Source organism: Xyrauchen texanus, chromosome 21 (genome assembly GCF_025860055.1).
Source record: "Xyrauchen texanus isolate HMW12.3.18 chromosome 21, RBS_HiC_50CHRs, whole genome shotgun sequence".
In the NCBI taxonomy this organism is placed as follows: domain Eukaryota; kingdom Metazoa; phylum Chordata; class Actinopteri; order Cypriniformes; family Catostomidae; genus Xyrauchen; species Xyrauchen texanus.
In genome coordinates, this window is record NC_068296.1 from 9,438,928 (window position 1) to 9,464,974 (window position 26,047).

Here is a 26,047-nt window from a genome sequence, read left to right on the forward strand (position 1 = left end):
CCTCTCTCCGTCACATAGACACACATACTCATGAGGGGGTTACCTTTTGTTTTGTTACATGACAGGGACAAGTACAAGAGTTTTTGATTAACTCAGGAATTTGGACTTTTGCGCCCTAAGGGACCATTCACATCAAAAGTGTTCTTGTGCTAAAAAAAGCTAGACACATTTTTAGCATTTTTAAGCTTAAAACAACGTATAAAAATGCAGCACTCCTGCAGGTGATGCTGAAAAAATAGCGAGATGTGGTACAACAGTCAAAGATGCACATTTAGTGCATAGGAAAACAGCTGAAAAACAGAGCTGATGTATGCAAAGCTGCTATTAATATACCTTTATTATCATTGTCTCTCATCATCTCTGTGTCTCTTGACGTCAACTGGGTTAATCAGGAATCTGTTAAATACAGTGGTCCCAAAGTCTTTGGACCCTTAAGCTTCACTTTACGATGAATATGAATTGATTAGACAGCAAAATATAAAATCAAGTGGCATCTAACAATCAAATGATGAACAACCTTTTATGCAATTACATTAAACCAAATGGTATTAGGGTAATTTTTTGTGGATGGATTAAGTTCTCCTAGTAGTAGGGCTGAAACAATTAGTTGACATGATCAACAACGTCTGCAATAAAAAATTGTTGTCAAATAGTTGTTTGATCTCATTTAACATAACACGAGATCACATCAAACTCTAATGATGACTGAGGAGAGGAAGAAATACACAGCTCACAGTCCAGATGCACTTCAAACCTTCCAGACAGCTTAAGGTGATGTAGATCACAAAGTATGAGGGAATTATAATACAAAAATACAAAATAAGGAAATACAGAAGCACTCTCGTTGTGAAATCAACAAAGCCGGAGCTGCCGCTCCGCTGAAGCAAAACTTGCATTTCGAGCATCTTTAAAGGAAACACCCCAGCGTTACATTTTTTATGCAGTTATATTTTATGTGTTATAGCTTTAATAAAGTTCAAATAATATGGAAGCAGGTCAGGTAAATAACTAGAAACTCTGAAACTGACATTTCTCTTTGCGGTCAGCGCCTCTTCTATGAGTTGAGCGAAGTGTCCCGATTTAAGGGGGAGAGACTGAAACTGCACCAGGTACATTCTGGCGTGGTGACGCTTGTTTTTCGAGCGCGCGCACTTGCTGTAGCTAGATGGCTCGCGACGTATTGAATCATAAAATATGTCGCTGTGCATTTCTTATTGTGAAGAAAATTGGCAATACGCAGCTTTATTAATATGACAGAGTTTGTTTTTTGTGAGTTAAAGATGGATTGAAGTGAACAGAAAGGTGAGAAAGGGTAGTCTTCGCCCCATTATACACTGCAACAAAATATGTTTTTGATTTTGTTTGAACAAATACAATAATATACAAAATAAACTTATATTTAAGAATCTTTTAAAGCAAGTCTAAATATATTATATGTTGCTTCTCAAGTACTGTAAATGTATCTTGTTTTAAGGATTTGCAGACCATTTAAAATGGAAAACAATACAAAACACTAGGATATTCTGTATATATATATATAATATGATTTTGTTGCAGTGAATTTCTTTACTGAATTAAACTTAATAAAAAGTATTTTTGTCCTCTTTATTGTTAGTAAACACGTTTAATGCAACCTTTTAAGTCGGTGCACAAGCTGAATAATCGGTTAAGAGCTAATAATTAATCATTGCAATAATCAACAAATAGTCGAATAATCGTTCTAATAAAATAATCGTTAGTTGCAGCCCTACCTAGTAAAGTAACCACAGGTGTGGTTTATCACATGAGCATGTACAGCCATAATGCATCCAAATATTTTTTGTTTATTATTTGAAACCTAACAAAAAGCTAAAATGTAGCTTTAATAACGGTAGTCAACTAAAAGCCAAATAAATGAGTAGAAGAAAAACATAATATATTATATACTTCTAATTTAGAAGGAAAATGAGAAAGAGCTTATTAACTAAAAGCGCCGTCATCTGTGGTGTAAAACTGACCCTCAACAAACATTGAGAGAGATGTGATCTCTTTGAGCAAACACCTCTGGAATTATTCATTAACACCTTTATTAACTGTGCATTTATATCTAGTTTATAAACACCAGAAATGATTCCAGTATCCAATAGAAGGCTAAATCCAAATCAAATGTGTGATGGAGGGGTTTTGCTTAAGAGTCAAAGCAAACACTATAAATAATGTTCAACTAAAAAGAGATAAAACTCATTTTTGCTTAAATTGAAAAACAATGCAAAGCATATCAAATATCTAGTATTTTATTATTTTCTTTCTAAATTGGATGGGATGCCAACCCACTAACTATTATTTGTTAAAGAAAGTTGGCAAAAGGATATAAATCCATAATGAATGTGTACCATCACCAGGTGAATTTCCGTAGTCTTCTCAGGGAAAATTAGTCCCTTTCTTATTGAGCTAAATTTATGTTAGGAAAATGATTTGCTTCAAAAGTGCGCATCGGTTACCTATTTTTAAAATAAATGCTTTTTTATGTTACATGTTGTTATGTAACAATGACAACTTATTAAGTGTGTCTAACTGTATGTGTACCAATTTGGGGCCACTGTATGTCGGCCACATGTGGCACATTTTTCCAGAATCACCATCAATCACAATGACATCATCTCTGCACCAGAGCATATCATCCATGGATCATTCTCTTTCGCTATATGGAAGTGTACCTGATAAATAAGTGTGGAGCGGAGGGGGGCGGGGCCGGTCGGAATATCGCGCGCCCGGTCCCCAATTAGCCTGATGAGGCGCGCGAGGGATAAAGGCGGCCGGTGACGATTGTTCGAGAGAGAGAGAATTACGGACATGTCCGTCATGTGTGTTTGTTTATGTGTTTTTGAGTTTCTCATTAAAATATAATTTATGTTGACAAGCCGGTTCTCGCCTCCTCCTTGCCCATCCTTCAACTGTGTTACAATAGCCTTTACGAGCTATTTATGTAGAAATATAAAATGTTGTTTCACAAGATCACACTGTTTAGATAAGTCACATAAAACATGATAAGACTTCTTTGGTTAATTTGAATGGCAAAGATGCTGGGGAAAAAATGTAGGATGATAACAGCCATAAAATTCAGAGACAGTGCAGGTCATTGTGCGACACATCTAATAGGTTAATGTAACACATCCCTCTCTCTCTCCTACCCTCACTACTTTTCCCACTGAATAAGAACAAATATGTCATTAAAATATCACCCAAAAATAAGCTACTTCACTCAACCTGACGCTTCTGTACAAGTGGCAGGTGCTATTGAGCTGTAATAATTAGTGGTCTCCTGTAAGCACAAAATAATGGGCGTTTATGGCGACACAGCTGTTAGCCAACATTAAGTCTTGTTGTCAGTACAGTTACGGGCTCAGAACTCACATGAGGACGGTTGAGATGTAATCACAGAGCTCTCAGTGCCATGGGAGATCATCACTGCCCATACAAACAAACACACATTATTTTTCTATCATGGTAAGATTTACCTTTGACAAGGAAATCTTATACAGTAGGCATCCATTGTTTTCATAGCAGGCTAATGGTATTAGCTTAACCCCAATCCAACCCCTAAACCTAACTCCTAACCTACCCTTAATACAAACCTGTAGACACCAATTATTTTTTTTTACTAGTGTGACCACCTAAAATGTCTACACACACATACACTTGATAGATGTATATACAAAAAGCTATACATTCAAGCTTATACATTGTTTTATGGCAATATAACTTAAACCACATTTTGAAAAACTATATGCAATTAGTATGCATCACATCCATACAGCTGTCAAATAGCCATGCTCAACCAGTCCCATCACCCCTCTAAGAATCAGAGCCATGCAGGTATTAATACTATGCATTGTCGGTAAGCATTCAGTTTAGTGCAGTGAGAAAGTTCACTGGGGAATCCTATTCATACATGCAATAGCACTGTCAGGAGTTAAAGGGATAGTTCACCAAAAAAATGTAATTCTCTCATTTACTTACCCTCATGACATCTTAAATATGTATGACTTTCTTTCATAACGATTTTTAGAGAAAAAATTGCTTAGTTCTGTAGGACCTTACAATGCAAGTGAATGGTAGCCAGACCTTTGAAGCTCTAAAAATCACATAAAGGAAACATAGAAGTAATCCATAAAAATTTACTTTTTCTGGAAAATACAGTACTTTTACTGTGGTTTTATAGCCTTGTGCAACCCCAGGTCCACATGCGTGGACGTTAGTTTTTGGCTTCGCTATCTGCAACGCATAATTTCAATGAATAAATCCTGACTGAATACTATTCACAAGACTCTAGACTGTCATGTAAAAGGTTAACTTCTGCCACACCGAGTCACGTGACACAACAGCATGCAGTCAATTTTCTTGAAGTGCTCCTACGGATGCAGCGTCAACAAAAGTGCCTCTGGTAAGAACTCTCTGTAAGTGTTTTCATTGAACTCTGTTTGATTGTAAAGAGTAGAGTGAGTCTCTAGTTTCGTTTGATATACCGCTTTAAATATGTGGAAACTGGCACTGCATTTTCTCAAAAGTTGGAATAACTTTTAACTCTAAAACATCTGTGAGTCATGTAGTTTCATTTTAATATACATGTTAAATTTTGTTATCACTGAGCAATACAATTCATTAACATTAGTTGATGCATTGCTAAATATTTACAGTGCATTTTCACATTGAGAATAAATGGGTTCATCCAAAAGCTGAAAAATGTCGCTTTCAGAGGCATTATATAAGTTAGGATGAAAATAAGATGCATTTCAAACTGTTCTGACACCAGTGAAGACAGACAGTACACTGGAGTCAAGTCATTCACTAAATAGGGAGCAAGGGAGCATCCTATTGCTTTCTATGCAGCTAAGTGCATTCAATCTAAATGTAACCAAAAGTTCAGTTTCAGGCTGCAGATGATGTTTCGACCACTCACATGGGACAATGGTAATAAGTACATGGATTAAGAATTTCATAGTGCTACATTTTATTTTTACATGGTTGGCAGTGACTGGATGATGCTGAACATTACTTTGAATAAGTATTATTTATTCAGCTTTACAGCAAATCAGCTGTAATGTCTGTAGCCTCAAAACATGAATACCAACACTCATGGAAACATAAACAATTTGATGAACATTTTTTGACTTTATATAGCTTAGTGTTATTTAAAGTTTTACAACATAGTCTCGCTATCCCCATATGTAGATACTATTTTTTAGGAAAACTATTTTCTATAGAATTAAAAAAAAATATAAAAATATTTGCTTGTTTATTTGGTGCTACTAGTTGATGCTAAAAATTAATAAATAAATAATTAAATAAAAAAATCATTTTGTGCATTAAGAAAGAAAGTCATGTAGGTTTGGAGCAACAATAGGGTGAGTTAATAATGACAAAATTTGATATTTCAAGTGAAGTATCCCTTTAATGAAAATGCAGCAGAATTGATAACATCGCCCAAGATGTTGCTGATCAAGTGCGGGACAATTAGCATGGGCTGTCAGAACAGCCGTTCAGCTAAAATTAGTAATGAATCATACTTGGTTGCATTTTGTCTGTACAGACACATTATTGATATCAATGAGCATATTCTGTTCTGGTGATCCCTAATGAGGTTTGTAAGATGACAGGGTTCCAGTCCTCAAAAAAAGTTTAGAACCATAGCTCCATTACAAAGTGCATACATTACAAAACCATCACTAGACCTGCAGAAGCCTTCAAGGCTCATTTCATTCCTTATTTTCATACTGCACTTTTGGGAAAGGAACAGTGTGAGACACTATTAGAGAAGGAGACTGTGACAGACAGGAAGTGCATTGAGGGCAGAACTGTAAAATCATGCTTACTCTGAGGATGTGCTGTCTCTCATGCTAGAGGGAAAGAGTGAGGGAAAGAGACAGAGAGAGCAAAGGGGCAGACAAACAGAAGCTCAGTAAGAAAGAAAATATATTGGATATTAAAGATAAAGGGAAGATATTATTGAATGAAAACTGACTGATAGGCAACATAAAAACAACACCCTCTTGTGGCTAATTGGTTTTAATTATAAATTGCTGGTTTGGATCTAAAGAGAAAATCTTCAAATTGCTGACAGATATTTTTACAATGAAAATAAAGCGTATTCTATTACAGTATATCAAATACCACCATATACCTCCATGTAATATTATTATTAGGGCGTTAATTCAGTGCGATTAATTTAATGAAAAATAACATAATTAATCGCAATGCCAGCTGATTGTAAAAAGGAAGATTCCTGAGAAATGCAAGCTTGTAGTACCACCTGTTTACCCCAGAGGGCAGTAAGTGAAATGTCAGCTGTGTGGCAATGCGCAGTTTATACAGTAAAGAAAACAATCATCCAGCAGACACACAACACAAACATGCGTTACGTTCTTGCGTTCAAAACACTTGATGAAGTGCAAATTCGAACTAAGAGATCTCAACATGTGTTCTAAGTATTAAATTATATTTAACTTGACACAGTGACCTAAAAATGTTATGTTTATGACACAATGCACCCGAGACGCTATACAAGCATGTCTGACACTTGTTAAAATTGACGAGTCCATAATATCGAACTGATTGACAAATTCACTTGTGAAATGGATTGGTGTGAACTGTATGCCAATGATTGGCTTATGTTCAATAATATGGTTGTAAACAATACATTGTATTATAAAGCCGATTTTTGTATTGTCTTATCAATGATTAACTCTTCTGCCACAAGAATGTAATGCATTTTAATTATCTGAATATATATATATATATATATATATATATATATATATATATATATTCAGAATTAAATTCTGGAAATAAAAATCCAGAATTTAACATTTTGGAGACATTCAATATCTGGTACGCCAAACAACTATAAACTTTGCCAATGAGACTGTTGGTTGTAATCAATCAGGGGTGCGTTTCTTGTACAATGACGTAACTCACTGCTGAACCAACATAGTACGATGCATCGTTAGATAAACTAACTAGCTAATCACGACTGTTTCCCGAAACCCTAGTAACTATGTTGTATATCCAACGTTCCAACCACATTGGTTCAACAATGTGGAGGTGTTGTTAATAACGTTACTCAGGGGGTGGAGTAATAATTTCTGCAGAGCTCGAATGATATGAAATTGTAACAGATCATTTACATGATCAGAAAGCCGTTTATTGTGAAAGAAACTGCTTAAGACACAAAATAGACATTTAAGTTGATATACTTTACTACAGTATACACATGGTTTGGTCAGTAAGCAGCTCCATAGCAATGTTATTTCCCAACAACACTGCTGTTAATAATGAACATGGCATCTGAGGTCTACTTCACTATTTTATTTTCTCCGTTGTTTCCTCTGTTGCTCGTGTTTGTTTTCGTTGTGACCTTTCGCAGCATTGAGCTGCAATAGTGGGGTTTCCCATTTACCTCACTTTACCGCACTTGAGCACGTACATATGCGCACTCTTCAAAAACTAATAATAATGGCACTTTTGTTCTTGACACAATGAGAGATATAGAATTAAATATGGAGAGAAAGATACAGACAGGTTCAGGTTCTGGGCTCTGGTGAAGCTGTGTGGTGTTGCATGGCAACAAACATATGATTTTCAACTTGCTTTGAGAAGTTAAAACCCTCACCATCTGAATTTAAATACAAAATATAATATCCCATTTGATAACCAAAAATACTGTCGTTTTGTGTAATGTGTTTTGTGTTAGTGCTTTTCTAATACACATGGCATTCATTCAGTGGTTTAAGATGTGGAAATTAGCACATAAATGTTATACTTGTAACTTAATGCATCACAGTAGCATGTCAGATCAAAATGTAAGTAATTATTGTGTGAATCATGTCTACCATGAATACCTGTCATACCGTCATTATCAACTACCAGAATAATGTCATGAATATATTAAATAAGTATCATTATGAATCATTTGGAATACAAACATTTATTGTTTTGCAGTGGTGACCCACCATCACATACTCTACAACAGTACACAATATATATTAATATATAATAATATATATATATATATATAAAACAGTACACTCTATATATCCTTTATTTAAACCCATGACAAATCTCAAAAGCTTAATTCTCATTTCTCCCAAGTCACAGCATAAAAACTATGAAAAAATTGCATGAAACAGTCTATTTTAAAAGCAAAAACCAATGAACAGATTGATAGAATTACTTCTAGCCGACCACCTGGAGTGATCAGGGCCCCTGCCACGGGCGGAGGAGACCCCTACCGGCCGCTAAAATGCGGCGTGGTCAAGAGAGGACTTCCGACCGCAAGCGGTGAGGGGGACCACCTGGCGCAGGAGAACCACTGTCAAGAGCGAGGGAGATCCCTACCATCCACCGAAAATGCGGCGGGGTATTCCGTCCGCCAGGGGCTGGAAGACTGCCTTCAATCTGCCCGGGGAGGCGTGGCTGTCGTCCACTAGAGGGTGGAGGAGTGGCCGAGGACCAGGCTATGGCGTATCAGAGAACCGGCGAGTACGTTTTTTTTTTCTCTCACTCCCCATGTTGGCCTTTTTCTATCTCTTTCATTTGTTGTTGTTGTTTTATCCCTCCCCTAGTCACCCTCGGGGATGACCTGCCTGTAGGCAGGGCTAAAAGGAGGGAGAAGTGTGACAGGGAGGAGGAACGGGCCGGGTTGTGATGCTGCACACCCGGCTCCTAATCAGGCAAATCAAGTCTTCGAGAGGGATAAAGGTGAACAGAGGCAGCAGTTCGGGAGAGAGAGTGTTATGGGCAGCTGCCCTGCATGTGTTTTTGTTTGTGTCTTTTTGTTTAATTAAAATTTACTTTGATTCTTCGTCCGGATCTCGCTGCCTCCTTTCCTGTTTACCCTTGTTACATAAACAATGGCGGCTTTACAAAGAATACTACAGCTTGAGCACAGAAGGCGACGCAGTACTCAGGCAGTGTAAATAGATGCCTACTAAAAGACAAGGTTCACCCCGCTTGACTCTCTATCCGATGATGACATCATAAGAATATTCTGGCTTCCAAGGACCAATATCCTGGAGAGGGCCACAAGAAGAAACTATGCCTTAAGTACAGCAATGCAGTTCTTAGCTTATTTGGTGATGGTCTGTGGCTTAGCAAGTCTTCAGTCAGCAAGGCTGTGACAGCAGTAACACCTTTGCTGTTACAGCTTATGAGCACCTTGCTGACTTCCTCCTCAAGTAATCCAGCTGGCCAATCAACAGTTCCATAATATTGCCAACATCCCCAGAGTGATTGGTGTTATCAATGGTACCCTTATCCCAGTGGCAAGTCCTGTGGTGAATGAGCCCTTGTACATTTGCAGGAAGGGCTATCCAGCCATTACTGTTCAAGTAGTGTGTGATCAATTGGGGGCCTTCACTGACATTGTAGCAAAATGGCCTGGAAGCACACATGACACTTTTAAGTGGGCTAATTCAGCAATTTGGTGACAGCTGGCTGTTTGGAGACAGTGAATGTCTTCTTCACCCATACCTCTTGACACCTGTGCAGCATCCAGCCACTATTGCAGAGGAAAGATTCAATCAGGTCCACGGAAGGACACGCTCTATAGTGGAGAGTGTGGTGGCTATGGGAGTGTGGAAACAAAGTTTTCACTGCTTCAGCCAGTCCAATAGTAGCCTGAAGCTGAACTGCTACAAAGCCTGTGCTGTTGTAATGGTTACTGTAATTCTCAACAACATTGCAGTCAGGGAAACATCCTGATGAGGAAGGGGGGTTCGTGTTGGTGCTGATGATGACAAAGATGATGCTGCCGATGATGATGATCCTCTGAACCCACATCAAGGCAGAAGGCATCATGCAGGAACATTTAATTTGAATTTAAATTACATTTATTTCATAACACAACAAATTATGTTTATTTTTTAAATACAGTTTGGTTACTGTATTTTCTGTTATTTCATCTGACAGATGTAAACTTGTATTAATAAACATTTTGTGTAATTGCTGACCTTGGTCTATGTTTTTCCCCCTGTATACATTAACTGAAAGACTGCTACAAACAAGAAGCATCCTGTATATTTGTTTTCTATAACAAAGCCTATTGAGAATATTCCATATTCTGTTATAAATGAAATAAACTCAAAACCACTTACACAGAATTGTAATCCCATTCAGAAATCAGATATATGGCCATGTACATATTTCTACAATTACTGTTCATTTATTTAGGCATATTGGATATTTACAATTATATTGTGATTTGGGAAATAATGTTTTACATATATGAAATTGTAATATTTTGAAAGGTGAATGAATTAATTTTACACTTACATAGTACTTTTCTGACCCTACACTCAAAGCACTGCAGATATGTTGAATATATGTACAGTACAGATACATTTTTATATCAGTGAAAATCACTAACATACATATTATGTTTTACATACTATATTGCCATGTGGAATTTCTCTTTAGCAATGTTGTAACAAAGATATTCCAAATTCCAAATTCAAATGGCATAAATAAGGCCTTCGAAGGGCACTTCGAAGGGAGAACCACTGTTAAAGTCATGCTGGAAGATCATTTTAAACAGAATTTCCAATAAAAATAACTTGGAAAGTAAATTATGTGATATTTGAACCCCACAACTTTAAGCCTTCCAAAGCTCTCGAAGTGGATGAAGTATTTGAAAGGAATGGGGCATAGGGGTGATAACTCTGAATATGATAACGTTGAACTCTGAATAGAATACACCACAGCCGCAATTAAATCAATGACGTCGGCAACACAAACTAACAAAGGAACTATGCTTCTAACCACAGGCGGACAGCTGTAGTTCCCACTACACGGTTTGCGAATGTTCGTTGGAACTACAGTATCGGGGAAATGCCAAATTGTTGAACTATGTTGGTAAGGAAGGAACTTGCGACCATAGTTGTCTAACGATAGTTTTGTGAAATGCACCCCAGGTTGACACAGTGATGTGAAATATGAGGAAAATGATAACAAGATCCTTAGTTACAGTAGATAAGATTTTGCTTCTAACCTGATAAATTTGAGTGTAAAGAGTCTGTAAATCATTACAAACACAGGACAAGAATTCACCTGTTTAATCACCAAGCATACCTCTAAAACATATGAACACACACACACACACACACACACACACACACACACACACACACACACACACACACACACACACACACACACACACTTTGGCGTGGCTATCCTTATGAGGACTTTCCATAGACATAATTATTTTTATACTGTATGAAATATAGATTTTAACCCTAACCCTACCCCTAAACCTAACCCTCACAAAAAACTTTCTGCATTTAAAAAAATATTTTGTATGTTTTTTAAGCAATTTGAATTATTGGGACACTAGAAATCTCCTTATAAACCAAATTTATAGCATAATACCCTTATAATTACCAGTTTGTAACCTAAAACAATTCCTTGTAAACCACATAAACACTCACACACACACACACACACACACACACACACACACACACACACACACACACACACACACACACACACACACAGACAGCCTTCTAAACAATAATTAAAAAAAAAATATATATATATATATATATATATATATATATATATATATATATATATATATATATATATATATATCTCAATTTACTGTCCCCTAACACAAGAAATACACACTAAGCAATATGTCATGGAACCTTTACCACAAAACACATACTCAATTTACATTTATGACTGTAAAGTCAGGGAGATACAGAGCCGCAATTATTAACACATGCACAAACATAAATAATCAATAAAAGTATGACTTACGTTGTACCAGCTCTGGCTTTTCTGAAAGAGAAGGAGAGAAAATGTATTATATTATGGAAAGCAACAAACTATGCAAAGCATTATACACCCCCTCACAGAGTGCATATTTACAGAGTGTGAGGGCTGGCCAAGGGCCTGTCATGAGCCAGCTGGTAAGTCTGTTGGAGTGACAGACATATCCTTTCAATGGATAATTACACACATAAACGTCATTTGACCTTTCCACAAATAGAGTGGAACAGAGATAGATGGTTAAATGAGCAGTTTCAAAACTTAAATGCCATTGGATTAAGACAAATGTATACTTTTAAGAACAAAAATAGGATTAAGACAAATGTATACTTTTAAGAACGATGCGTGTGCTTGTGTACAGGGACGCACTGACATCACTACGGGTCTGTGTGGCAGGACGGTTTCACTCTATGATGATGCGCTACATTTGCAGCTTTCGCTGTTGCGCACCATCTTCGTGTTTATATCACCGTCTCCCGCTGAACGCATTTACATGCGTTTCTCCTGCGAACGCCACCGGGGGAGAAATGGTAGGCTGATTATGAGGATGGAATTGTTTCATATTAACATACAAATGGAAAGAGATTCACAAATAGAAAGTTGGTTCACAAATAAATTGAATGATATCCACAAATAAATGTAAGGCGTTTCACAAATATAATGTGAATTCACATATAAATAAAAATTTGATTCGCAAAAAAATATATATATTTTTTACAAATATATATTTTAACTCACAAATACAATGCTGGGCACACATTTATTTGTAGATTGCTTCCTGTGCATTTGCGGATTGCTATGGGAAAGATGAGCATGGCATGGTTGTTGGTGCCAGACGGGCCAGTCTGAGTATTTCACAATCTGCTCAGTTACTGGGATTTTCACGCACAACCATTTCTAGGGTTTACAAAGAATGGTGTGAAAAGGGAAAAACATCCAGTATGCGGCAGTCCTGTAGGCGAAAATGCCTTGTTGATGCTAGAGGTCAGAGGAGAATGGGCCGACTGATTCAAGCTGATAGAAGAGCAACTTTGCCTGAAATAACCACTCGTTACAACCGAGGTATGCAGCAAAGCATTTGTGAAGCCACAACACGCACAACCTTGAGGCGGATGGGCTACAACAGCAGAAGACCCCACCGGGTACCACTCATCTCCACTACAAATAGAAAAAAGAGGCTACCATTTGCAAGAGCTCACCAAAATTGGACAGTTGAAGACTGGAAAAATGTTGCCTGGTCTGATGAGTCTTGATTTCTGTTGAGATATTCAGATGGTAGAGTCAGAATTTGGCGTAAACAGAATGAGAACATGGATCCATCTTGCCTTGTTACCACTGTGCAGGCTGGTGGTGGTGGTGTAATGGTGTGGGGGATGTTTTCTTGGCACACTTTAGGCCCCTTAGTGCCAATTGGGCATCGTTTAAATGCCACGGCCTACCTGAGCATTGTTTCTGACCATGTCCATCCCTTTATGGCCACCATGTACCCATCCTCTGATGGCTACTTCCAGCAGGATAATGCACCATGTCACAAAGCACGAATCATTTCAAATTGGTTTCTTGAACATGACAATGAGTTCACTGTACTAAAATGGCCCCCACAGTCAACAGATCTCAACCCAGTAGAGCATCTTTGGGATGTGGTGGAACGGGAGCTTCGTGCCCTGGATGTGCATCCCACAAATCTCCATCAACTGCAAGATGCTGTCCTATCAATATGGGCCAACATTTCTTGAATCTATGCCACGTAGAATTAAGGCAGTTCTGAAGGCGAAAGGGGGTCAAACACAGTATTAGTATGGTGTTCCTAATAATCCTTTAGGTGAGTGTACATAATGAATACATTTTTTAAAGGAATTTAGATATTTTAAAATATTTGTATTTTTAATATTATATTCATTCTCAGATAAAAAAAATAATTATTCTGCAGTATAGCTGCTAAAGAAAAGTTTTAAATGAGGTTTAGATATGTATGTTGGAAAACAAGCCAAAACAAAAACAAATCAAAAACGTATTTTGTTGCAGTGTATAATGGGGCGAAGACAACACTCTCTCCCCTTTCTGTTCTCTTCAATTTATCTAACTCACAAACACTGGGGAGTTTCCTTTTAAGATGCTTGACATGCAAGTTTTGCTCCAGCTCCACTTATTCCACAACGAGAGTGCTTCTGTATTTACTTATTTTGTAGTTTTGCACTATTATTCCGACATACTTTGCGATCTACATCACCTGAAGCTGTTTAGAAAGTTTAGAGTGCATCTGGACTGTGAGCTGTTTTCTTCCTCTCCTCAGTCAGGTGCCAGCTGCAGTGCTGCTCTCGCGTGTCATTAGAGTTTAATGTGATCTCATGTTACGTTAAATGTCGACAATGAACATTTTTGTCGACAATTTTTTATTGTCGACGTTGTCGCTGATGTTGACTAATTGTTTCAGAGCAAGACTCAACCAGTGGCATGTTTTTTTTTTGCAGTATTGTCTATTTGTCCAACCAATGAAAGATGGAGGGAGTGAAACAGACGTTGTTTTTGCAATTTCATTGGGAGATGCAAAACCAAACCTTTAAAGAAAGGTGCATAATAGGCTCCTTTGTTTTCTACTGCAGTACACAAACAAATATTTTTAGAAGAATGTTTCAGCTCTGTAGGTCCATTCAATGCAAGTGAATGGTGACCAAAAGTTTGATTCTCCAAAAAGCACATAAAGGCAGCATCAAAGTAATCCATATGACTCCAGTTGTTTAATCAATGTCTTCTAATTCTAGATCTAATCAATTTTGGTCTTGAAAACAGACCAAAATATGACTCCACTTTTCAATGTACATTTTGCCATTGCAGTTTCTAGGCACAATCATTCAGGATCGATTACACTTTCTAGTACTTAATGCATGCGCAGAGCACTAGTTGGTGCTAGGAAGTGTAATTAAACTTGAAATCATGATAACCAAGGACATGGCTGTTGTCAATATTTACAGTGAAACAGGAGTTATATTTTGTTCTGTTCTCTCCCAAAACTGTCTGTCTACATAATACATGGATTAAACCACTAGAGTCTTGTTGCTTGCCTTTATGCTGCCATTATGTGCTTTTTGGTGCTTCAAAATCTGGTAACCATTCACTTGCATTTTATGGACCAACATACTGAAATATTGTATTAAAATCTTAATTTGTGTTCTGCAGAAGAAAGAAAGTCATACACATCTGGGATAACATGAGGGTGAGTAAATGATAAGACAATTGCAATTTTTTGGGTGAACTAGTCCTTTCAAGTGAACTGATATAATGACAGAGAATGTGTCAGCTGATAAGCCGATTAATTAGATTACACCCTCAATAAGGAAAACATTGTGTGCATGTGTGTGTTGTGTGTGTGTGTGCTACTTTAACACATTACTTGGACCTACAGCACACAGCCCTATAACTGTGTCTCGTTCATGACACTTAAAAGCTTAGAGATCAACTCACAATAGCTCACACACACATGCTCACACACATACTGGTCTATGTCTAGGGATTGGACAGTTTAATGTAGTCTAATCTGATCTACACTAAAAGAGAGGTGAGGGACAGGACTTGCATGTGAATAGAGAGAGAGAGAGAGAGAGAGAGAGAGAGAGAGAGAGATGGGGAAGGACATGGAAGAATGGTTTGGGATTTCTAACACTTATGAACTAATAATAATACTTAAAGTAATGTTAGTTCAGGGGTCTTGGCCAAATGAGGATCAACATGAATGCTTACTTTAATCAGGTTTAATCTGTCATACTGCAAAGCAATGAAAACAGGATGAATTACAAAAAAATTGACCTCAATTTATCTCAAATAACAAAAATAATTTATGCCAAGAACTCTTAGAAATCCATTAGATTGCTTGTGACTAACGGACTGAGAGAAATTGGAAATAGTACAGATAAAATACGAACAGAAAAGGAGATAGAAGCTGTTTTCCGAAACCTAATGAGCTACCTACCTAGACAACATATATTGGCATCATAGGTGCACTTGTCAAGTGAAGTGATACGGATTAGGCAATACCAGAATATAAAATAAACAATAATAATAAATTAAAATTATTAATTTATTATTAATAAATATCAAATTAAAATATTATTTATATATCAAAAAGCCAGATGAGGGATGGAGAGAAATGTCTATTAGATACTTTTACTGCATTTAATACTGACAAGTATCCATAAACTAATTTAAAGTAGTTAAAGTAAGTATATATAGAGAGAGTAGATAAGTAGTTAGATTAAGAACAGTTAATTTCAGTTGATTCAAATAGGTCAATATTTTGCACAATGTGTGTGCTTTGTTGGGTGATACCACTTTATCTCTTCTGATCTTATTTTTGTGAACTACTCAATATAATATAAACAACAATATAAACAGTAATTCCTGTGAAGATCTTAAGTGAAACCAGTTCCAAGCCAGTCCACATTTTTTTCCTTATATTGTATCTGGATTTCTTTTTTGCACTTTGTTTGTGGATATCAGTCCACTTCTCATTAACAGTTTTTTTTTGGAACTCAGACAACCAAAATATTATTGCATAGTGTAATATAATATATCAAAGTTATATACTGTATAGATATACAGTACTGTGCAAAAACATTTGTCTTAAGATGGATATGTATATCTTCAGCTTTAGTGTGTCAATAGGAAATCTAAATGTTAGATTCCCAAACATTACTTTCGCAAATAGAAATGTATTAGAATAGAAGAACAGGGAGCCCTGCAACAGATGTCATGGCCCCCACAATTCCCCACACTGAACATCGTGTCAGTCTCAGATTGCATAAAGAGAAAGAAGCAATTGAGACATAAATATCTAAATAGATAGCACAGTAATGTATATTAACATATTATAAATTATAATAAAATTCACAATATTAAACAGTTATATTATACAATAATAATATATTTAAGATGTAATTTCTTAACTTTAAAACCCTCTTGCTTTTATTTTGGCAGAACACTCCAGGAAGACCTCACAGTAGTTTAAATATGCTTTTCATTCACAATCTGGTGAATTGCTCCTCTGGTGCAATCTGGTTATAACAATTCTTGTTATAAGGCAACCCAAACTATCGAATTATTATTCATGTAGAGTGCTCACATATATTGCCCGCTGCTCTGGGAGTTGAAAGCAGAAGTGCATCATGCACCCCGCACATGCTTTGAGTATATGACAACAAAGCAGTGCTCATTCACCGAAGCGTGCTTTGCCTAGACGATATATTTACGTATTAATCGCAACCTTCTGAGATTCACAAAACTATTGTATGGCTTTAAGAGACTCTAAATGAATGCACAAGTCTGCACTTTAATGGTGCTTTTATGGTTCTGTAATGTCATTGTTAGATAGTAACGACTATGACTAACACAACGTAATGGATTTGGATCGGGTACTTTGGACTGATATTCGATCTGGTTAAAAAAAGTCAGTATCACAGTCAATATCGATTCAGGTACTGGATTGGTTTATTCCTAGTAATTTTGTATGCAGATTAGATGATATTACTATCAAATGTAATAAAAAGAAAGAAAGAAAGAAAGAAAGAAGTCTTTATACTCTGTCCTATGTGGATTTGAGGGAGTTAATAGATATGAACTTTTTTTTTTACTATTTTATAGATAGGTACTTTATTGATCCCAGATAAGATAGTCAGGAATTCGTGAAGCAGGAATTACCCTCAGGTGGAAATCTAGAGAGGTAAATCATTACCATGCCTCCTTTTGACTCCTTAATTCTACAGTATAGTCATCTGTGTCAAAAGACTGCTAGGATAAATGCACTCTTACTATTATATTATAATATGGTTGCAAAGAACTCTGATGTGACTGGTGATAATGCACAGAGTAAACCAGTGGTTCCCAACCCTGTTCCTGAAGGCCCAGCATCACAACACATTTTGGATATTTCCCTAACCAAATACCTGATTCAACTCAATAGCTCATTAGTAGAGACTCTACGACCTGAATTTGGAAGATATACAAATTGTGCAGTGTTGGGGGACCTCCAGGAACAGGGTTGGGAACCACTGGACTAAGTTTACTAAATTGGACAAAGTTTACATTTAACAAAACTTTTTACAAGAAATATGATCATATTATCCCCATTCAGGGGCGGAATGTCCATTGGGAGAACCGAACGTGCCAACAATAAGCAACAATAAGCCGCCGCGTTATCCAGAACGGACCACAAAACGGTGCCGCAATATGCAGTAAAGGACAGCAAACAACCCCCCACCCACCCCCCCGCACTTATTTGCTACATGTCGCTGATTGATGATGACAAACTATGGCCGATGCTAGCCAGACATCACTTATGTCTTTTACGATGGACTTCAGAGGATGAACTGATGCCAACTCCAACTGTAAGATATCAGATACTTAATTTGCCACTTCCTGACCCATGGACTTAGGATGGACCACACCAAACCTCATTGAAATGACTTGCCATTTGAACTGCGATGCACCTCATTGATCTCTGTCTGCATAAATTTTGTCTATTGATGGACCATAGACTATCATTTAATTGCCAACAAAAGCCTTCATAAGCCAACTAACAAAGGACAATGCATCTATGTGAATTTCTGTAGTTAATCCAGGATGGACTTCAAAATGATTAGTCATCAATCTTACAGTTCATAAAAATATATATATTTTTAACACATCATATTCATGTTGTTTAGCCAGAGGGGAACTGGCTCCCACAGTGAGCCTGGTTTTCCCAAGGTTATTTTTCTCCATTAACCAACATCTTATGGAGTTTTGAGTTTCTAGCCAGTTGCATACAGCTTGCTCAATGGGGGTTATAAATACAATTATTATTTAATTATTAAACTTTTACAGTATACACAATTCACAATCATATTTAATCAAATACATTTGACTTTCATTTATCAATGATGACTACACATTCAAACACATTCTTATTAAGTAACAGGAAAAGAGGACGGAGAGAGGGGAGTCTGTGTGTACTTTATTTTTTTAAACAAACACTGGCACACACACTTATACTCACAGAAACACAATCAGGCAGAGTGAGACAGACAAATCAATAACAATGAAACAAACTAAATAAAGGCCATTGGAGCTGGCATACAGACACAGATAGTGTAAAAGGGGGAGATAAATGAAGTGAATACAGAACATAAGAGAGAAATGCTTACTTTGGAAAGTCGCTTGTGAGACTAGCATGCATCAAGGAGAAAAACACAAATCAGAAAACTGAACACAAATCAGAATGACCACAAACAGATAGAAAAGCATAATCAAGTTAAGATCAAAGACATTTTATGACATCAGCAAAAGTATCAAACTTTTAAAAGAAGAAAAAATGGTAGGGTGATAGAGCGGAAAGAAACACAAAGAACAAGTGACTAAAGGCGGGCGTACATGGTGTGATTTTTGGCTGTCGTGTGAGCTCCCGACCAAATCGGTAGAGATTGCGTGGAAATCATTGGTGTTTTTGCATTGGTGTGGTTGCTGCTCACATACTGTGAGAGGAATTCACAGTTCACAACCTCTCGATAATTTTTTTAAATGTTTCAAAAATATGCCCACTGTTGGCTTGAATTTGTGAGGTGTGTGCAGTTGAAACAGCCGATTTGGCAATCTACCTGAAGTTGACCAATCAGTAGAAGGTGTTACAACTCACACGATCAATGAAAACTGAGAGTTCATGAAGCCTTAACACATTTGGAGTAAAAAAACTGTGTTTTTTCCATATTATTCAGGACCACATCACTGGGAATGATTCTACAGAAATGTCATGCTGTTCTCAGCTCTTCAAACAAATTATTTGCCATTTCCATCATGGTCTGTTTTTATTCGTCATACTTGCATTCGTTTCAATTCTAGGGCGACATTTAGGGGGTACAGCATCTGTTATAATTGTATATACACGATAGAGTAACTCACCAAGCATGAGCCTGGTGAAACCAAGGACTTCTAGGTTGAAAGTTCTACCTGTCAATCAACCGCAGCACTAAAAGAAGATTTTTAAACTTTGCTATGTGCAGATTTAAAAGCACATTTACATGGACAAGATTTTTTCAGCATGTCTGCTATCAACATGCAGCAGTGACAGTGTGACACAGGTGAGAAGGATGTTGCCTACATCTAAAGCTGAATAATACAGGAAGCTTACTCCACTAAAATAATTCTGAATTCTGCACTAAACGTTATGTTTGCTTAGATTAAATCCAAGTATAACCGTCAGAAACAGTGTGTGAATTTTGCACACTTTCTTTTTAATCTTGTTCATGCAATTTTTGAACAATGCATGCATGTTTATTATCATGCAGTACTGGCAGCAACACACTGTTGTTATGATTGATGTATGCAGTCATGAAATCACACAGCCTCCCTTCGAAACCTGAATCTGTCAAATATCAGACAGCATTTGAAATAATTATCCATATAGGTATATATATATATATATATATATATATATATATATATATATATATATATATATATATATATATATAGCTAATGCAGCCCCTGGCCATGTCAGTATTCTTTTTTATTTCTAAATCGCAAGATACAAGGAATGAAAGCAATGTCCCCCTTTGGCTTTATGCCTTTTGATGATAAATAGCGAAAAAAAATTGGTGTGATTGCTTCGGAATTCGCCAGGCCATAAAATCGTGTCATGTACCACTGCATTTATACGATATCAGATAAACTGACTCGTAATGTCTGCAGGGGCTCACAACATCCTGAGTGTCAGAACTCGCACTGTGTATGCCCGGCATAACAGAATAAGAAGTATAACATGAGAGTAATGACTGAAATGGAATACAAATAGCTTAAGCTACTCTGGAATCAGTAGACTTCATTCATTAAAAATAATTGAAATCAGTAGCAGAAAGAATCTCATTTTTATCCATCCATCCATCCATCCATCCATCCATCCATCCATCCATCCATCCATCCATCCATCCATCCATCCATCCATCCATCCATCAGTTTATTAACATTATCCACCTGTGCATTCATGCATTACATTCTTTAATATAAATATCTACTGATTTAAACATACATCTGAACATTGCATGCATGGCTGAACATGAAGTTTACATGTTTTGTTGCATGTCTTTAATCTTGCTTAAATTGTAAAATAATGAATGCTTCTTTTTATAAAAATAATCAAAACTATTTGACAAATGCCTCTAATTTGTGTGTAAGAATCTATAATTGTCTTTCTATGACTTTCTAGTTGTTTTTAGTATCTTACTTGTTATATTTGTCAGAAGGGTGATTGTAAATTGTTGACTATACATTTTTTAATATTTTAAACATTACTTTTTATAGTGAAAAATGTATCATTGAAAATTGTGTAGTCGTAGAAATATTAAAAATAAATTATCTTTCTAATAAACATTTCAAAGTGTCATGACTTAGTGTACAAGGCTTGTGATGACTAAACAACCTGATCATTGTTTGAAGGCAAAGTTATATCCTAAAAATATTTTATCCGACAGGATGTTTAAAGTCCTATAGAAGTTTACTTTAAAAAAAATCACCTTTTCAAAATGGGAAAGGGACTCGTTTCATAGATTAACTGTTTATTTTAAAATGATGTAGAGATTTGTGGATGGGTAATGAGAGTCAGGATTAAATTTGGTGCCAGACGGTACCAACAATGTCCAATCTGAGGAGTCCATAAGCTAGACACACACTGAGATTGTACAATAATGGCAAGGTAGCGGTTAGACACTCCAGCTCTCAGACAAGGCTGTTCCACATATTTATGTTCACCCTTCCCACTGAAAACCAGATGTCTTCAGCCTTCAAACACTGAGTATGATTCAGGTGTGCTGGTGGTGATGTTGATGTCATGTATGCAATGGGTGAGGTTGTAGAACCAAAGAGGAACCCAACAGGTAGGGCTGACTGAGAAGGGTTGTCTGAAGAGGGCATACCTTGGAGTTCTTGGCCCCGCTTCGTGTTGACTGCCCAGAGAAAGTGCGTGTGACCAGCTGCTCAGGGGTGGATGGAGACTTGGAGATGTCCGAGTGCTCTGAGCCTTTCTCCACCATAATATCCGTCTCTAAGTTCTGCAGAATGGGAGATTGACAACGCTTCCGCAGAACCGGAGAGCAAGCAGGGGAACTCCGGTTACTGGCAGTGCTGAAATAAATACAGAGAGACAAATTATGAAGATAGTTCTTAGAAATCCCACAGATTAACTGCATTTTAAAGTTCTATAATAGATAATGTAATATATTTATTTACTATCACAGAAACTCTTAATCAATGATTCCATGATTTTGGTGATCGCAAACGTTCACCTTTCAAAATGTGTGCATTATGCATTACTTCAGGTTTTTGGAATTTTTAAACAGCTTCTAAACCACAATAATAAACATAAACATGAAAACATTAAAATCCTAGGCTTTGCCTGGTGAAATTAAATACACAGATGTGTTCCTCCTCAGACCTCAATACTTGCATTTAAAAAATCACCACCCTAAAACTTCATTAACCATCAATGACCTAAACAAGTCCACCACAATCAACACTGAAATAACAAGTCCATAACAAAAATACCACTGAACTAAACAAGTCCACATCAAACACCACTAACATAAACAAGTACACAATAAACACCACTGACCTAAACAAATCTACCACAAATGCCATTGACAAGTACACAATAAACACCACTGACCTAAACAAATCTACCACAAATGCCATTGACAAGTCCACCACAATCAGTATTGACCTAAAAAAGTTTACCACCATCAACAATGACTTAAAAACTTCCACCACAAAAAACACTGAGCTAAACAAGTCTTGTTTAGACTTGTATAGACAAGTCTACCATAAGCACCACTGACCTAAACAAATCACCCACAAACACCTCTGACCTAAACAAGTCCTCCACAAACACTGCTGAGATAAACAAGTCCACCACAATCAAAATTGACTTAAATAAGTCCACCACAAAACCCCCTGACCTAAACAAATCCATATCAAACACCACTGACCTAAACAAGTTGACCAAACACTGTTGACCTTAACAAGTCTACCACAAACACCAATGACCAAAACAAGCATACCATGAACACTACTGAACTAAAACAAGCCAACTACAAACACCAATGAACTAAAACAAGATCAGCACAAACAACACTGAACTAAAAACAATCCTAGCACAAATAAAAACACACCTAAAAAAAGTCTACCACAAACACCACTGAGCAAAAGAAGCTTACCGCAAATACCACTGCCCAAAACTAGCTTACCACAAACACTACTGAGCAAAACAAGCCTACTGCATATATCACTGACCAAAACAAATTTACTGCAAATACCACTGACCAAAACAAGATTACAGCAAAAACCACTGACCAAAACAAGCCTACCACAAACATTACTGAGCAAAAGAAGCCTACAGCATATATCAATGAAAAAACGAATTTACTGCAAATACCACTGACCAAAACAAGATTACCGCAAATACCATTGACCAAAACAAGTCTACCACAACACTACAGACCAAAACACCCTAACACCCTACCACAAAAACCACTGACCATAAACAAGCCTTCCAGAAACACCACTAAGCAAAATTAGGCTACCACAAACACCACTGACCCAAACAAGCCTACCACAAACATCACTGAGCAAAAGAAGCCTACAGCATATATCACTGACACAAAACATCTTACCACAAACACCACTGACCCAAAAAAGCTTACCACAAACACCATTGACCAAAACAAGTCTACCACAAACACCACTGACCAAGACAAGCTTACCATGAACAACGCTGAACTAAAACAAGCCAAACACAAACAACACTGACTCAAACAAGCCTACCACAAACACCACTGAGAAAAAGAAGCTTACCACAAATACCACTGCCCAAAACAAGCTTACCACAAACACCACTGAGCAAAACAAGCCTACAACATATATCACTAACCAAAACAAGTTTACTGCAAATACCACTGACCAAAACAAGATTACCGCAAATACCACTGACCAAAACAAGATTACTGCAAATACCACTGACCAAAACAAGCCTACCACAAAAACCACTGAACTAAAACAAGTCTACCACAAACACCACAGATCAAAACAAGATTACAGCAAAAACCACTGACCATAAACAAGCCTTCCAGAAACGCCACTAAACAAAACAAGGCTACAACAAATACCACTGATCCAAACAAGCCTACCACAAACATCACTGAGCAAAACAAACCTACAGCATATATCACTGACCCAAAAAAGCTTACCACAAACACCACTGACCAAAACAAGTCTACCACAAACACCACTGACCAAAACAAGCCTACCATAAACATCACTGAGCAAAACAAGCCTACCGCAAACATCACTGAGCAAAACAAGCCTACAGCATATATCACTGACCCAAAAAAGCTTACCACAAACACCACTGACCAAAACAAGTCTACCACAAACACCACTGACCAAACCAAGCCTACCATAAACATCACTGAGCAAAACAAACAAGCCTACCACATATATCACTGACCCAAAAAAAGCCTATCAGAAACACCACTGAACAAAACAAGGTTACCGCAAACAACACTGACTCAAACAAGCATACCGCAAATACTACTAACAAAACAAGCCTACCGCAAATACCATTGACCGAAACAAGCCTACAGAAAAACACAACTGACTAAAACAACCCCAAAACAAACCTAAAAAGTCGTCATTTTTGTTTCTATAGCACTTTTCACAACACACATAATTTCAAAGCAGCTTTACAGAAAATCATGCATTAACAAAAAAATTACCCTGTAATATCTATAAAGTCTTAGAGTGATCATTGTGTAGTTTGATTAAATATGATTGTAAATTGTTTATACAAATGTAATAATAATTGTATTTAGAACCACTGTATGCAAACTGTAGGCGACTGTGGCAAGGAACACAAAACTCCAGGAGAAACCAGACTCACTGTAGGGGCCAGTTCCCCTCTGGCTAACCAGCATGAATATAATGGCAATATTAGTTATTTATGTGCAGTGTGTCACGATGTGGGAAAGCAGGGGAAGGCAGACAGAGGGTAAGATCCAAATGCGGCTTTATTAATGAACACAACGGTGAGGGTAAACAGACATGAACAAATGAAACAACCACGGTGGGTAAAACAAAACTAAAAGAGGGAGACATCAAAGGAACACGGAACGGATAAACATGGCTAGACGGGCAGCTAGACGGGCAGCAGGGCGGGCAGCAGGGCGAACATCAGGACAACAGCATACACTCATGAACAAACAACGACCGACAGAGACTGAACAAACAGACAGGGTTTAAATACATGAACAGGGAGACGGGAACCAATGAACAAACAGAACTCAAACAAGATAACAAGGTGATAAACTAAAACCCAAAGACAACTAACGAGGGCAGGTGAAAACAATGAACAGAGCACACGAGGGCTGACAAGAAAACTATGGAAGTGCAAAAGGGACAAAAGTGAAAACTAAGGAATACAAAAGTGACAAAGGTGAAAAACAAAGGGCAACAGTGAAACAAGACAAGGTAATAAAAGAAACTACAAAGGACTACAAAAACCAAAACAGGAAACAGGAACTAAACTAGACTTCAACATAAAAGCACAAAACAAAAGACAACAGTGAACATGACAGAACCCCCGCCTCAAAGGATCGGATTCCAGACGATCCTAAAAAATAAATGACATAAAAACCACAAGAAACAAAGTGAGGGCACCAGGGGCAAACAGACAGACCAAAGGGGGCACAAGGGGCAATCAGGAAGTCCGAGGAGGCAATAGGGGTAAATAGGCTGTCCACGGGGGCACAAAGGCAGTCCATCGGGGTACAAGGGGCAGTCAAGCAGTCTCTGGGGATGTGTGAAGGGAACCGGGTCAGGTGGCCTGGGGGGCAACCACAGGGTAGGGATAGGCTTAGGAGGCCGGGGAGGTATCGACCGGGCAGGGACAGGTTTGGGTGGTCTGGGAGGTGGCCACAGGACAGAGGCCGGTTTAGGTGGCCTGGGAGCTGGCCGTTTGGCAAGGGCCGGTTCAGGGGATCTGGGAGGTGGCCACGGGACAGAGGCCGGTTTAGATGGCCTGGGGGCTGGCCACTTGGCAAGGGCCGGTTCAGGGGACCTGGGAGGTGGCCACAGGACAGGGACAGGTCGAGGAGGCCTGGGAGACGGCCACAAGACGGGGACGAGTCTAGGAGGCCTGGGAGGCGGCCTTCGGACAGGGACAGGT

The 26,047-nt window shown here is 37.7% G+C and overlaps 1 protein-coding gene across 1 annotated transcript in view; it reads right to left on the minus strand.

Annotated features, from left to right (window-relative positions):
- The window catches only part of LOC127661564 (protein Aster-B-like), a 68,709-nt gene that overhangs the window by 18,001 nt on the left and 24,661 nt on the right, over positions 1–26,047 (minus strand). Inside the window, exons 2-4 of the mRNA XM_052152327.1 lie at positions 21,747–21,954; positions 11,800–11,820; positions 5,853–5,876 (exon numbers count right to left, since the gene is read on the minus strand). Of these exons, the coding sequence (XP_052008287.1) occupies positions 5,853–5,876; positions 11,800–11,820; positions 21,747–21,954 (253 nt within the window). The remainder of the gene's footprint in view (positions 1–5,852; positions 5,877–11,799; positions 11,821–21,746; positions 21,955–26,047) is intronic.